We start from the raw sequence: 15,674 nt of genomic DNA, 5'->3' as shown, positions 1-15,674 counted from the left end.
TTCAATATTGATAATGATTTTTTTTCAAATTTATTAATTATTTTATAAATCTTATTAGTTATAATAAAAATAAAAATATTTACAACGCAAATAATAATATTTAGAAACCTAAGACCCAAATAACACATATAATTATATTTTTTATATGAATACTTTGAGTTGTAATAAAAATAATTATATTTATAACACAAATAATTATATTAATAAACTCAAGACCCAAGAACCTGGGTCCTGATAAAGATCTAAAGAGACCTGGGTCCTGACGCACGACCTAAGCGAGCGCGTCTGAAGACCCGCTCGGGACGCCTTAGCCTTGGGTCCTGCATCAGGACTCAATAAGACAACCCCAGACTCGCTTGCCTGAGTTTGTAGCCATGTATGCGGGTCTGGTCCTAGCGCCCAAGACAACTAAAACGCCATGTGTCTGCAGATTGTGGTCTGTAGACCTACGTGGCGCGTGGGCACCCAGGGCTTACCTGCCCCAGCGTCAAGTGTTTGCAATCCAGGGCTTGCAGCTCCACCAAAATTGAAACCGATCATTTTCTCCCCAACCATCCCTTTAATGCCATATACTTTCTAGTGAAAAGACAACTTTACCCTCCCTTGCAACTTTTCCAACTCTCTATGACAAGAGCTCAAATCTATATTGCTTTGTATTTATGTAAATAATAACAAGAACACCGTTTCCTTTTAATATATTGTATAATATAGTTGTCTCACAAATAAAAATTACTGATTATTTAATCTATTTATTTATTATCGTTTTCTTTAATAAAAAAATGACTATTGCTGAGTATAGAGAATGACTATTGCGTATTTTTTAATAAGAAAATTGGAAAAAGACACAATTAACCTTGAAGTCATTTCCCGCCAAAACGATGAATAGAACCCCCCACTACAATTGCTATAACCCTAACGACATCGAAACCTTCTCCTGAACTTCTCTCTCTAAAAAATGGCGCCTTCTGCCACTGCTTCTGAGTCACTGTCTCCCTCGACGACGGTGGACACCACCGAGAATAATCTCCAGGTTCTCACTCCCACTCCTCTCATTTTCTGTTTGTTTCCCTAGAAAATCCTCATGAAAATAAGTAAAAAAAAAGGACTTAATTACGCGAAATGGGTTTGATTTTTTTTTAATTATTTTGCGAAATCTAAAATTCTCTTCGCAGTCAGCACTTGATTCTCTCTTGCGTTACGAGTTTGATTTTGTAGCAAAAGTACTCTCTCTTTTTGCAACAAAGTGGAGAACTAATTTATCCAACATTTGTTTTTCTGTGCACTGCAGCCCTTTTTTGTTCTTCACAGAGCACGGTCTCGGAAATCGGAGAAAAAACCAACCGGAACCTGGAAAACCAGGAGGCGTATTGATTTGTCTCCATCATTACCTAAGAATGGTGAGAACTTAGACGCTGAGAAAGCTGAAGCATGGGATGATTGTCGGCATGTGAGCATAAGAATGGAAGCTTTTGATGATGTTTGGTCGAAGATCAAGTCAACCATTAAAGTTTGTCTCCTTGATCCTTTCCTATCATGGTGTTGTAATTTTTGTTCTTTTATATTTTCTGCTCCATTTGGTTGCTAAGGAGAGATGCATAAGAAGAACCAATCTAATAAGGGACTGCTAAGCAGTATGCGAACCAATAAAAACTACTGATTTCTATTCACCATGAGATGAGCAGTTTCCCTCAATTAGCTAATTACTGTTACTTTTGGGTTGGTCGAGATATGTATTTTTCACATTCCTATGAAAGATGATTGCAAAGGAACATAGCATGTGAAATTTTTCATCATTTTCTCCACTTTATTTCCTAATCAACCAATCTAGTGGTTGTTATCCATCCATTAAAGAATTCAGAGTTGACAACCTTATTGCAGGATGTTTTGAGGGATGTCAACACCAATGTATTCAATGAGATACATCATTGGGTTCGCGAGTCTTTCAACATGATCACATCATTTGCAATACCTACATTTCCTGAAGCAACGGGGTCTTTTCCAATGGTAACAGATGCTGCCTCTAAACAACTATTCACTGGGCTGGTTCTCACCAGTAAGTTTTCCTCCAATCCACTAATGCGCTTTCAGGTGTGACTGTAGAAGAAAGAAATAAGGGATCAATTCATCTTCAGATAGATGTAATTCATGCACTCGAATTAGAAAACAAATCGAAAAACTCCATTTGCATATTTGTTCATGTGATGGTTAGGTTGTATTTATACTATCATTTGAAGCTGGTATTTATGTTGTTGTCATCCTAGTCGTCCCAGCCAAAACACATAAATTCATTCAGGGGATAAAAGTTTCAATAAATTTAATTTTAATGGTTCCAACTTAAAACTAGAATGTCAATTTCAATGACTGTATTAGCTTCAGCATCTCCCAAGTTTTGGACATGGAATGTAAGGAAGGAATGAGGGAAGAACACATGCATGAGATATGCAGCCATCGTTTGATGATGCATCGTCCTTTGTGGGATCTAGCTCTTCTCTCTTGTTTTTATGTGTGTTATTTTTATGCTGTCTATGTTTAATATGTATTTGATGTATTAATTTGTAAAACATACGAGTTATCATTTTCTGTTTAACCCCCAAATATCATTGATTGACAATGTATGTCAGAAAATATGGAGTTTGTTGATGATCTGCTGACTTTCGAAGAGCTTGGATCATATTTGAAATCTCAAGGATGCCATGTGGCTAACCTTTCCTCACTGGAGTTTTCAGTGAAAAACGGTATTGGTGGTTGTCTAAGAAGTTTATTGAGACAGTTCTTAATGGTTACTGTAGATGTAAGTAGTCACACCTTTATATTCCTTTTACAAGTGAAGTGGGTTCTTACTTGATGAGTTCATTACTTATACTAGTTTGCCATGCTAATGTTTTGCAGGCAGCTGATGTATCCATCTTAGCAACATGGTACAGAGAACAAGGAAGCTGTAATTATCCAGTGGTCATAATAATAGAGGATATGGAGCGATGTAGTGGGTCTGTCTTGTCTGACTTCATCCTCATGTTAAGGTATGCGAGTGCATTTTTTTCATCTTCCCACCCTCCTTTACTCATTTTATCTTGTGTCATCTTTTCAGTTACTTACTTTGCCCAAAATACAGCAATCTGGTCAAAATATTTCATTATCTTTCTAGACACCAAATTTTGCTCTGGTTTCGTAATCATCATGGGCTAGTAATGGAGCCATGATCATTTTTACATGGGTCTAATATTTAGTATATCCATTAGGTTATCAATCATCACCTCAAATAAATTAGAATTACAATTCCCTTATTGCACAGCGGCTTTTCATACATTGCACTCAGATTTTATTGTTCTAGCCCACAGAAATATGCTTTTCTCTTACTTAAAGTTATATGTACATAGACTTGGAATTTGCATTGAAAACCCCAAGTGTGCTTGGTGTTTGGATCTCTCTGGTGTTTTTGTTAACTTGGTCATGGAGTTGACCTGGTCTTTTCAGTAGCTTGGGAACTTTTTTCTCGATTTTCTGGAACCCTTTTCAGTAGGACTCAAACCCAAACGACTCCCTCTCCTTTGGGAGAATACCACTAGACTAAACACTCTTGTTTCAGTGGCATGAAGACTATTTGGTCTTAAGAATAACAAATAGTTAGAGTGGGATGTCAAGGAAGATATTTATTGGTATCTAGATCACCAGATTGAAAATTAGTGGTGGTATATAAACACCAACTGCAACTTTTTTGCACCCAAATCACCTGACTTTTAGATTATATAGGCCTTTTGTGAGGAAATATGGAACAGTTTCAAAATTGGATTTAAATTCATGGAAGTACAAATGATGATGCATCCTTTTGGTAAATGAGCTAACTTCGTGATTATCCCTGCTGGATTGAAAAATAATGCTTTCATATGCTACAATCTATTTGTTCTGAAGTCATGGGTTGAGCAGTAAGAACATGATGTATTTGAACGATCATATGTAGTCTTGCAGTGAAATCATATTGTTTTGAATATTGTGCTTGAAGTAGACTCTTGACTCAAAGAAGTGGTTACTGTGTTAAATATTACTCCCTGCTACTAGGGTAGAATTGGTCTATACATCAGAATTTCACGACTACTTGATGATTTTGTAAGCTTTGTTTCTTAATTATTGAATAATAATTGAAAATGGATTGGACTTGATGATTTTGTGTACTTTGTTACTTGATTATTTCATTATATCTGAAAACGGATTGGAACTTTTGCACTAATGAAGTGCTTTGAGTAACTAAAAAGTTTATTGAACAATGATGTTGTTTTCTATCCTATTGAGACCTTGTCATTTTATACAGTGCTTATGGGATCAATCTAACAGCTTGGAGGATTTGATAGTTTATGAAAGCTTGTCCCTACCCTCTAAGTTGCATTCCTAGTTTTTGCCCTATAAATATGCGGAATTTTCTAATTTCTAGAATTACAAAGTGTTCTTGGACTTGTACTTACATTTATTTTATTGCCACTCTAATTATATAAGCATATCTGTTAAAATATCCTACAGCCAGTATACTTATGCAGTTTTTGCCTGTAACCTTCCGTTCTATCAGTGAATGGGTGCTTAAAATCCCAGTGGTTTTAATAATGGGAGTTGCAACAACTCTTGATGCTCCTAAAAGTATACTTCAGTCAAATGCGCTCCACCATTTGTGCCCTTGTAAATTCATTTTGGGAACTCCTCCAGAGAGAATGGATGCTGTTGTTGAGGCTGTTCTTGTGAAGCAGTGTTCTGGATTCGGTATAAGCCACAAGGTGGCAGTTTTTATGAGAAATTATTTTGTAAGCCAAGATGGAACTATAACATCTTTCATAAGAGCTTTAAAGGTTTGGATATGATTACTGTTTTGTTATTGTATTTTACAACATCTGAGCTTTCCTCTCTGGTGAATATAATCAAATGCCATGTGATGTTTTGGAAGTGTTTTCAGATAGCATGTGCTCAACATTTCTTCATGGAACCCCTGAGCTTCATGCTCTGGTTTCTTCTTGGAGATGACAATCTGGTAAATTTTCCTATTCTTCTCCCAAATACTTTAGTACTGCAGTTTTCAAATGTTTTATTTGTTCATAAATTTCACTTTGATATATAGTACACGCTCTACTCTAGTTGCAACACATGTATTCGCACATGCCATGGCAAAGACATCTACCAAATATTTTGTCAAATCTATATGTTAAGAGAAATCATCTGCCATGTTCTATATATGAAAAGCATTGAGTTAGAGAAGTATCTTGGATGATTCAAAGAAAGCAGCATTTCTTTATCAGCTTATCCTCGATCTTCTATCTCATGAACCATTAAGCAATAATAACATATCATGCACCTTTTCAACCAGCTATCTTATTGTTCACTTGCTTTTTTTATCTGCTTTTACATGCTTCAGAGTGCATGACTAGCAAGCACTTAAACTTCTTCCTTGTTTGGACTGTTTTCCCCTCTTTTTTTCCTTCCAATTTGGAAAAAACCCTACTTGCTTAATATTATCATTGCTTGACTTCTCTTTCTTTTCCTTTTTTCTTTTGCATTTAACATTTCACCATTCAAGATGTTACAAGGTGAAAAGTGTGGATTGTCACCAGAATTGATGCTCAAGCATGCTTTGAACCTTCCATCTTATCAGTCTTATGGAAGGTACTTAATAGCATCAAAATATTTGTGTGAATAATTTTCCAGACATAATGGAGGAAGTTGTAGCTCATTTGGGTTGCAAAATCTAATTACAGAAATAAAATAGCCAAACAGCATGGCGAAACTTTAGTAAATGGTTTGGCAGAATTGAAGAAATTGCAGTGTCAATGGAGCATTGTGATTCTGGTGAGCCCTTAATCCTTTTTGGTTTGATGCATTTCATTAACATTTATGAGATTGAACATTTAAAGCATGCATTTTTTATATCATGCAAAGCAGCTGATTGCAAGGTTGCTATCTTTTCTTTTTATATCCATTTTAAAGGTTATATCACTCTTCCTATTCTCCAGCTGGTTACCTTAGCTATGTTTTTTATGCTAAATTGATACATTTTTTAATTTTCAGTTTGTTTTGAAATTTACATCTTCTTTTTGCTATGGTCTGTGGATATGGGAACCTGTATTCTGTTTCAACATAGAGACTCAGTGCTGCTTATGCTATGCATGTATGTTTACTATCTAGTAAATGTGGAGTGCATCATTTTCTTCTACTTACTTAGTCTGTTATATTCAGAAGAGCCATGCTAAAATAAATGTGCCAGTTTCTTGAAAAAATTGGAACACACTAGCAATAAAACATGTGCAAACTTTCCTTGAGTGTTCGATAGCTATTGTGTTCTCAAATGTCTGATGCACTGAGGTTCCAGTAGAAACGTCTAGCAAATGATAGTCTCTTGAAATATAGAAATTTCAGAAGCGTCCAGTAAATCAGCTTTTTGACAATTATGTTTTTCTTAATAGTTAAATTCTGCTTCCACGAGCTAGTTTAATCCACATAATGCAATTAATCTCTGTTTCTGGGCACATCATGAGTTGCAGTGTCTATATGAAGCTGGAAAGTGTGATAAAGTCACACTGTTAGACCTATTCTGCGAGGCCCTTGATCCTGAATCATTCAAGTCAAGGGCTCCTGACAATGGTGGGGGCTTAGAAAATGACTCTGGAGTATCTTCAAGTGATTGTTACAAGCATCAGCAATATCATACTACACGGAATAGTGGTTTTATTTGTCAGGCAGTGCGAAAGTTGAGGTAATTAACATTTTAGAATCCAGATTGTCTTTCATAAAGTTTACATATTGAAGATTTTGTAAGGTCTATGCTAGAAACATTTATTCTCTAACAACATCTGCATTGTTTTGGTGTTTCCCTTTGTCTCTTTGGCCTTTTTTATTTTTAACCCTCCAACTTAAGCAATTTCTTTGGTGAATTTATCATGTTGCTCAGTGAAATTTGGAATGTGAAATATAATAAAGAAAGACAGAAATTAAGATAACAGAAAGGAGAATAAGTCATCTTTCAAAGGAGAAGTACAAGAATAAGAGAATGAAAACAGAAGGTTTTTCCAGCCTTGTTGAATCTCCATTAAGTAAAACTTTTAAAAGCTTCGGAAATAATCCAACGCATATCATCAATAGCAAAATTTATGAATTCCAAATCACATGGGATTGCACAAGAATAACCATCTGCCCACTATAAAAACATCTGAAGCAAGCATCAGAAAGCATGCCCCTTGGCGCCTCACTTGGAATAAGTCATTAGTCATAATTTTGGTCAAAACCACTAAAAAAAATAAACTGTAGTGTTAGAAGGTAACCTGATCTTTCCAGACAGACTGACTAAAAGAAGCCAAAAGAATTGGAGGACTGAGAACATGTATGAAACAGGTGTACAAGAAAAATTGCCGAACCCCTCGAAGTTCACACCATTCTATCAGACCTTAATGCAACCAGAAAGATGTTATAATAGGAAGGAGCAAATAGAGCTCAGATGCTTCTTGCTCATTTAATACTGTGAGGTGATAGATCTTCCAATCTATCTTGTGAAAATGCTGATGTGAATGTTGTTTAAAGTGGATAGGAAATAAGATGTGGGAAATACAATTGATAAAGGTTGGTCCCACAACAAGATCCTCCCAGAATTGAGTCCGAGAGCCGTTAACAACTCATAACATAAAAGTGGAAAGAAATGCAGAGAAACTCAGTCATGGGTTATTTTGTAAGCAGGTGCTGAATTGTAATATCTCTATGTTCCTGTGAATAAGGGTATTTTAGTAGCTTTCAGAGTTTCTTGAAGGTCTAGTCTTATTTAGGAAGTTGGTGTCATAGTTTTTAATAGTCTATCCTAGTTGTTTAAGTAGTCTTAATCTCTATAAATAGGGATGCCATGTTTTCACTTTCAGCAGAGCTGAATTCTGAAATAAAGTTGAATTGTAGCATTTTATTTTTATGGCTTGGTGCCTGAGGTTTCTTCTCCATCCTCTTGTTCTTCTATTTTTTACTAATTTCTCTTCTTTCTTGCTTAAAAGTATTGCTGCTAGTCTCACTTTTAACCACCTAATTTCTCCTTATATTCTCTAATTGTGAGAATAACAAACCCTAGCTCACCATAAATCCTTCGTAAAACATAAATCTCAAATTTGTCCTGCATCACACAATGCTCCTAAACAGACCTACTCTGGTGGTGGATGCTGGGAAGGTTTAAAGGCTCTAGTTGAAATGAAAATGTTATAACTAACTAATTTGTAAGCACACACACAAAAAAGGCGGAAGGGAAATGATTACATCCATGAGATGGTAGAGGTGGCACCACTTTAGGAATAACTAAAGGATAGTTGTTTGAGTTTGAGATGTTTAGCCGTATCCAGACCTGAACTATAGCTGCACAAAGAGTGTTGAAGTTAAAGTATTGGTAGAAATGGGGAGAGGTTGATCAAAAATGAAATTGGATATGTAGGGTCTAAACAACGTATAAAAAGTTTAGCCTGTTATAGAACTTGTGGGAGGTGGCCAATCCATGTAGCCAGCTTCAACTAGCTTAGGTTTTTGATGTTTTGTTGAGTTGAGTTAGTTTAGTTTCACCACTAGTTGTTCTAGCCTTGAGCATCCCAACCATTCAGCTATAGGCCACACTACCTGCAGGAAATTGCCGGATTCATGGTCCTCTGTCCTAGATCATAGAAAAGCTTCTGCCTTCCTCTCAACTCACTTGACAACTGCAAAGAGATCTTTTCATACAGGAGAATAACAAATGGGTAGGCTACTAGATAAGTATAACGTGACCTCTTAGGAGAAGAAAGTGCTTTTCTACCCATCTAGATACTTTGAAACCTGCTCTACCATATGATCTCAGAAAAGTTGTGGGCTATGGATCACTGCCAAATGGAACGCCTAGATGAGTTGAATGCCACTCTCACTTGGCATACCTTGTGAGAGAAGCAAAGTTGGAGAGCACGTCAGATTCTTAGTGAGTACCTGAAACAACACATTTGGGCATTTTTTTTCCTTTCCCAGGTATGCCTTCTAAAATGTGTGTAACAAATACAAAATGTTTGGGCATACCTTTGACCGTGCTACTCATGCCAGTTTTACATACATTTCCCTATACTTCCTTTGGTAGGTGTGAATGATCATCTGTAGGCCAAGCTCTAGTTTAATATATTCTGGCACCCTTGGTCACTTTTTTTGTTCAGACATCTTTTTTTATCCTAGATTCTTGTGGTTTTTCTTCTGGTTTTTGCCTGACTTTTGTGAGTGTAGTAATTCATCGCATGCCCCAAAATGTATAATACTCTAGTTGTGATGATTTATTTTCATAATCATCAAAAAACTCATAATGTCCTTTTTGCTCAAGACATTGGACATCTGAGAAAAAAAATCTTACAATCCCTTGCAACCTGAAGTTAGACTACTTTTCTTGTGAATTGATTGATTTAACTCTTTTAATAGATGTAGTAGAATGCTGAAATTTGAATTCAATCAGGGATCTTCCAGCAGTGCAGCTACGTAAGCTGCTGAAGGGTTGGGAAAAATATACTGTGAATGTCCCTCAGGTATGGTTATAATTTCAAGAAAGATATCACAAGCTCCCTCAGGTATTGTTATAATTTCAAGAAAGATATCACAAGCTCGAAGGATTTCTTTAACTCATCTAATTTATAATGGATCTATCTTGATGTTCTTTGAGTTATGTGAAGCAAATCAGCTTTTATTTGCTTTATTGTATAGCTTTTGGCATCTGGTAGAAACATGAGATTTTTCTTTGAACAGTCACCCTTATCAAGCTTCTCAGAAAACAGTTATGCTCTGGAAGTGCTTGAAACATGTAAATACACAGTTTATTTTGTGATGTAGGGGCTTGCACGTTAATATTTTGGTGATTTCAGATAAAATAGCCTGCGTAGTTGCTTGTGCTTGGTCTTAAGGATTTGTGTGAGCTATCCAGGGATTGTTCCCGTGCTGCAGAAAATGAACTACCTTGCCTTGTTTCTTGCATTAAATTACTCTTCTTCTTTGCTTTGTTTGAAAAATATTGCTGCTCTAGTGTATGTTGGGATGATTCCATTCATGCTATCCATAAATTTGTTTTCTTAAACACTCCACCATTTCTTTTTTGTCAGAAGATACTTGAGACTGTGATTTCACAACTTAAAGACAAGAAATTACCTTCCCCAATTTACTTCAGCATTTTGATTGATGGGTGGATACTGCATCTTTATCTTGAATTGCTGTTGGGGGGATCTAACTATATCATGACTTTTTATTTGTTTTAACATTTTCTAGGCACTCCTCATACTTGCATAGAAGCTAGCTTTGTTGGTTTTCTTGTCATTCGGCACTCATGTTTTTTCTTTTACTACCCTGGACTGTTTTTGGCATGCTTTGATACTCTTTTCATCATTATTTGTCTTTTATAAGGTAGACCTACATTGATTTGGGAGGCTCAGATAAAAGATAACCTACCATTTTTACATGATCCGAAATTTGATCCTGAATCAACTTATCTTCATTGAATTATGTTCTTATAGATTCATGACAAAGTGAAGAAGTTGCTATCTGAAATGAAGTTTGAGGATGGCAAGAGTTTGGGGCAAGATTTAAGCACCATATCCAAGTAATGTTTTTGTATTTTTTCTTTGTCCTGTATACAAATGTTGCATTTTCATCATTTTGTTATTTTTGGTGAAATTTGGCCTGCCATTAGGCAATTTATGAAGCATGTTACAATTGAATATTTTACAAGTCTTATTATATTGGATATCTGTTCAGCTCTCTGTCTAAATCTACAACTGAGTAGTTTAGCTTCATGATTATTTAAATTGTTAATCTGATGGGCTCTTTGTGGAACGAGAGGATAGTTCTTTTCTCTGTCCTGGCAATCAGTGGCACAGGGTGGACTAAATTGTTTTTTTTTTTTTTAGGGGGGGGGGGGTGGGGGTTTAGAAAAGTCAGTCTTTAGGAGTATCATGGAAAATTTTGAAAATTTTGGGAGGGCTTGGTAATTATTTTAAGAGTATATGAAAACATGCCTAAAATTTAGGGACTAACATGAATTGTTGCATTTTTTTGGGAGTGAGGGGCACAGCTTCCTTAGTCTTGGCAGTGACATGCCACCTCTGCTGGCAATGGTGGAAGCAGTTAAAAAAAAAGATGATTTCTAATAGTTTTGAGTTTTCCAAGGTCATGTTATATGGAGGATCAGTTTGGATTTTTATCAGCACTCATAAGCTAGGAGGCAGGGTGACACTGAATTAAAAATAGAAGTCCCTTAAATATGAAATGTATGCCTTTTAGGTGTTTAATATCATTGAAGACTTATTGGATGCTCGTTTGTATGCTCTCTTCTTTCTTTTGGACATTCTTCAAATTCCCTGTAAGCTGTTTCACTTCATTTTCCATCATTAAAGCATCCATGTAGGAATGATATGATTAGTTAAAAAGTTTTTTCTTTGAGATTTAAGAGAACTGGTGAGAATCTCTTTTGTGTTGTTTATTAAACTTTGTGCTATAGCTCAAACAGATATGGACGTAACAATAATAACTAAGCAACTTGCAGTAATATGGTATTAGTGAGAACTGACAGACATGTACAGGCATCACATCTAATGAAGAAGAGTTGAGATCCATATAATATTAGTGAGAACTGACAGACATGTACAGGCATCACATCTAATGAAGAAGAGTTCAGGCATCACATCTAATGAAGAAGAGTTGCGATCCATATAATATTTCATTACAGAGATTTTTTTTGCATATACGGTGTCAAGTAGTGCTGTTATATTCCTGATGAAGATAAACAGCTTTTGCGGAGTTGTGACTTCCTATGTTAATTTGTTTACTAGATTGGTTTTGTTGTACAGTGTTTGAGTATTTATAAAAACGAAATACTGTTAGCATCAGAATCACTACATTATTTTCATTAATTCTGCCATTACTATCAATTTCAAGCTAGGAAGGAACATAATCAGTAACAGGTCATACATGGACCCAGATTTTAACTAAAAACGCATGTTTGTCTTGTGCATGTAAATGTTGTGAGATTTCAGTCAAACTTCATTCTGCCTTGCCATTTACCATGCATTCTTGTCCTAAATTGCTGGTTTACCTTGATTAGTTCTAGTAGATAGCATCTCTTTCAAGAGACTCAGCAATTTTAATCTCTGTTTCATATATATTACATCTTATGATTCAAATCCTACCTCTGTGCTGTTGCTGCTCTCTTTTTTTCCCCTTCATAATCTTTTCCTTTTGACATTATTTTTCACTGCATGATTGTGAAATCACTAATTCTATCAGTTTCATCTTTGCTACCAAATGTGACAGGAGACATTCATCTCGTAAACATTTGAAAATTGAAGACTCCAAAGCAGTAAATGAGAAAGCTGCAAAGCTATTAGAGAGCATGGTTAGGTAGGAGTATCCCGTCTGTATTCCTTTTTGTTCTTGTCTTGGTTGGCTACTTTCTTTGCATAGAATAGTTAACTGCATTGATACCAGCCAAACAAGAGCTCTTTTTTTTTAAATCTTTGAATTAATTATACTTCTGTTATGATTTGTTAGCATTCTGCTATAACTTGTTGAGTATTTGTTGTAAATAATAAGATTTAATTTCAAAGATGTATTCCTTATTTCACTCTGGCATGCACATATGCTTTGTGCCTAAACTCCAAGAATCCTTTTCACTTAATCGCACCTAATGCTTTTAACAACAGCAGGAAATGCATAATTTGCACACTTGCTCCCCTACTATTGATCAATTTTTCTGCTTTCTAACTTCCATCAATGGTTTATTTTTTAAGGCGAGCGATCCCAAGCTTCTGTGTTATAAAGCATGTTAAAAGTTTCATACTAGTTTCTTTCATGGTCAATCACTCTTACAATGTGTTTCGAATTCCATTTTTTTAGAATTTCATCATAAATCCCAGATCATTTTTCAAAGAAAATCCACAATTGTCAAATGTATGGAATGCATTTCTTAATTTTTTTCCATTTTTGTAGTTCAAATTAATTACAAATGATCCAATGGGGTTTGGTGTCTGAATTCTTATCTTTGTGTGAATCAGGAACTATATGCAGCCCCTTGAGTGTGTACCTTTCCATGAAATTGTCTGCTTTAAGAATGTCAATGCACTTCAAACAGTAAGTGTTTAAAAAAACAGTTATTCTGATTTATGTACTTGCAGAATTGTTTTTGTTTACTAGAAAGAATTCAAAATTTTCTATACAGCTTCTGACCTGTGAGTAGACAACAGTAGACATTTGCCTTAATTTATGGTTGGCATGAGAATTCGTCTGCCATTTACTATAAGTCAGGAAATTCTAATGATTGTAATGTTATCAATCAATCGATCTACAATAATTCTCTGCAAAACATGAATTTGTTTGAAAATTTTGACTGGTTTATGAAAGTTTGAAATGAGAACTTTCTTGGCATTTACAGATGCACAAACTCTCTGAACTCACTGGCCTATATGTTGAAATATAATTCATGGTATTCAAATTCAAGGGAAGTCTACTCTTTTAACCTGATATTTTAATGAAATTCTCTGAATGTCTTATTCAAATTGTTTTGTGGTGTGTTTTTTGCCCGTATAATTTGTTTATTTTAATTGTAGGATAACAAAATGCTTAGAAATGTTTCTTACAATAAATCATCAATCTTTTTAAAATTAATTATTCAGGTTTGTTGAAGTTCTTACATTTGTTTTTGTTGCTAATGCTATCGCCTATGGATCATTCTTGTTGATTAGCAGTAAATTTGTTTCTCATGGAAATTTGTGTTAAGCAAATCTCTCTCCTATTTTGTTAAGAATGTCTCCCTGTCCTTTCAGTCAAAAAATTAACCATGTTCAATTTTAGAAGGATCTGGTATAGAGTGCCTTTTCAGTTCATGCTTAAAGATTATTTTTCTCAATGATGGGATGTTCAGGGCTTGGCCTTGAGATGCTTTGTTGCTTCCTTACTTGCATATAGAATTGAATGAATTGCTAGCTACTAGCCTACTTCCATGGGGTGACTGCTACTGGTTGGTTTTCTAGTTGTATCAATCGTCAATGGTGGAGATCTTTTCTAGTGAAGTTCTTCATCACAGGATGGGAGCAGCAAACCCGTTTATTCATGTTAAATTGCCAAATTTTTGCATGCCAGTCTTTCAGCACTTCTAACCTCTCAGTTATGTTAGGCTTTAATTGGAGACCCAAGAAGAAGGATTCAAGTCGATCTTCTGGATGTTCGGAACATCATACGGTGCAGCTGTTGCATTAGCAGTAGCAATTCACTATTGCCATCGATGCATGATTCCTCAATAATGTAAGTGGTCCCTCCCGTAAATTTCTTATCTTGGAATTATGAAATGTAGAATTCAAAGTGCAAACCAACAACCCAACAGGGATTTTCCAGTACAAGAGAAGTTTGTAGATGATTTTTTCTTTTGTATATCCCCTTTTTGCGTACTGCGTTGCTACCTGTCTGTGCATTAGGCAATCTTTGGAATCAGTTCCCGAGATGGTGTTTAAAGCTTACATTATCAAATAGATGGATACCCTTGAATGTAAAATGATGGTACTTCAGTCTGCAACTTCTGACAAGAACTCAAGATTGCATGGAGGAATATCATGTCTCCTCGTTGTGTAAACAGTGAATGTTACACAGAGGTTGTGATTTGTGTTCATTTGTTGTTTCAGGTATACCTTGGCTCAAGAGCATGGTGATCTTATTAATCTTCATGACTGGTATCAATCTTTCAAATCAATAGTTATTTGCTTGAGCAATAAAGGGAAACATGGGTCAAACTATTCCCCGTCACTGAAGAAAAGGAAAGCTACCACTGAACCTGCAAAGCCAAGTGAGGCATCAATTCAGTATCCTATTGGTATAGTCTTTCTTTTGCTTATCTTTCATTAAGTTGATTCAATGTAATTAGGGCATGGTGAGTTTAATTTTAACAATTCTTTGTGGTCTTCGCGCGTGTCAATCACACCCTCATTTATTTATGGCGCATGATTTCAAGCTATATGCACCTAAATGTATTGCATTTCCATCAAGGATCTGTCAGGATGGATGTAGTCATCTTGAACTCTGATGAACTACCTTTAGTCAGATTTTGGCAAAAAAACAAATTGCTAGTACCCGGAAGGTTAAAAAGGAGGGGAAGAAAACAGTGATTTGTAAAGCACCCTCAATTTTTTATTTTTCAATCGATCATTTCCCATGAAGATCCTTAGCTTGTTTCCTACAGAGCACGTTTTTGTAGGGCAGTTACAGAGCTCCAGATTACAGGGCTACTTCGGATGCCTAGCAAAAGACGGCCTGATTATGTGCAGAGAGTGGCCTTTGGACTTTAGTTCAGAATTATCAAACCGGTCTATTCTCTCTCTGACTCCTTTTCCCCTGAATGTACTTTTGATTTTGTATTCCAGTATATATTTCCTATCCTCTTAATGACCCAAATTTTATTTAATTACTTGCCTCCCCCCAACAACAATTCCATTGTAATTCTTTGTTTTGGTATGTATGTAACCATAGATTTTATTCTGGCTCATACCAACAGCTTCTGGAATTTGCACTCATTCTTTTAGAAAAAAGGGAAAACCCAAATTTATATTTCCGTTTTCATTTGCATCCCAAACTCGTAGCTTTTGTTAATTCAGACAAACATTTTCTACAGTTGCATTCTTTTGTTAATTTTTTTTTAATTAGTT

At 35.5% G+C, this 15,674-nt stretch overlaps 1 protein-coding gene across 3 annotated transcripts; it reads left to right on the top strand.

The window, feature by feature from the left end:
• Positions 1–898: 898 nt before the first annotated feature.
• LOC7465625 (origin of replication complex subunit 3) lies at positions 899–15,594 on the top strand. 3 transcript variants are annotated; one of them, XM_024583117.2, is made up of 17 exons: positions 899–1,030; positions 1,289–1,507; positions 1,879–2,053; positions 2,622–2,791; positions 2,890–3,020; positions 4,559–4,832; positions 4,928–5,011; positions 5,555–5,640; positions 5,733–5,823; positions 6,516–6,727; positions 9,458–9,527; positions 10,503–10,588; positions 12,298–12,384; positions 13,038–13,113; positions 14,156–14,283; positions 14,658–14,834; positions 15,212–15,594. In XM_024583117.2, the coding sequence occupies exons 1-17, from the start codon at positions 956–958 to the stop codon at positions 15,315–15,317; spliced, it is 2,247 nt and encodes a 748-aa protein (XP_024438885.1). In that variant the 5' UTR covers positions 899–955; the 3' UTR covers positions 15,318–15,594. The 3 variants fall into 3 exon arrangements, with proteins under 3 accessions (XP_024438885.1, XP_024438886.1, XP_002319778.3); XM_002319742.4 differs by having other exon boundaries at positions 927–1,030; positions 4,937–5,011; XM_024583118.2 differs by lacking the exons at positions 14,156–14,283; positions 14,658–14,834; positions 15,212–15,594 and adding an exon at positions 13,415–14,149.
• The last annotated feature ends 80 nt before the right edge of the window (positions 15,595–15,674 follow it).

The sequence above is a fragment of the Populus trichocarpa genome, chromosome 13 (genome assembly GCF_000002775.5).
Source record: "Populus trichocarpa isolate Nisqually-1 chromosome 13, P.trichocarpa_v4.1, whole genome shotgun sequence".
Classification (NCBI taxonomy): Eukaryota; Viridiplantae; Streptophyta; class Magnoliopsida; order Malpighiales; family Salicaceae; genus Populus; species Populus trichocarpa.
The sequence above is the reverse complement of the archived record's forward strand: the minus strand, read 5'-3'. Positions and strand labels throughout refer to the sequence as shown.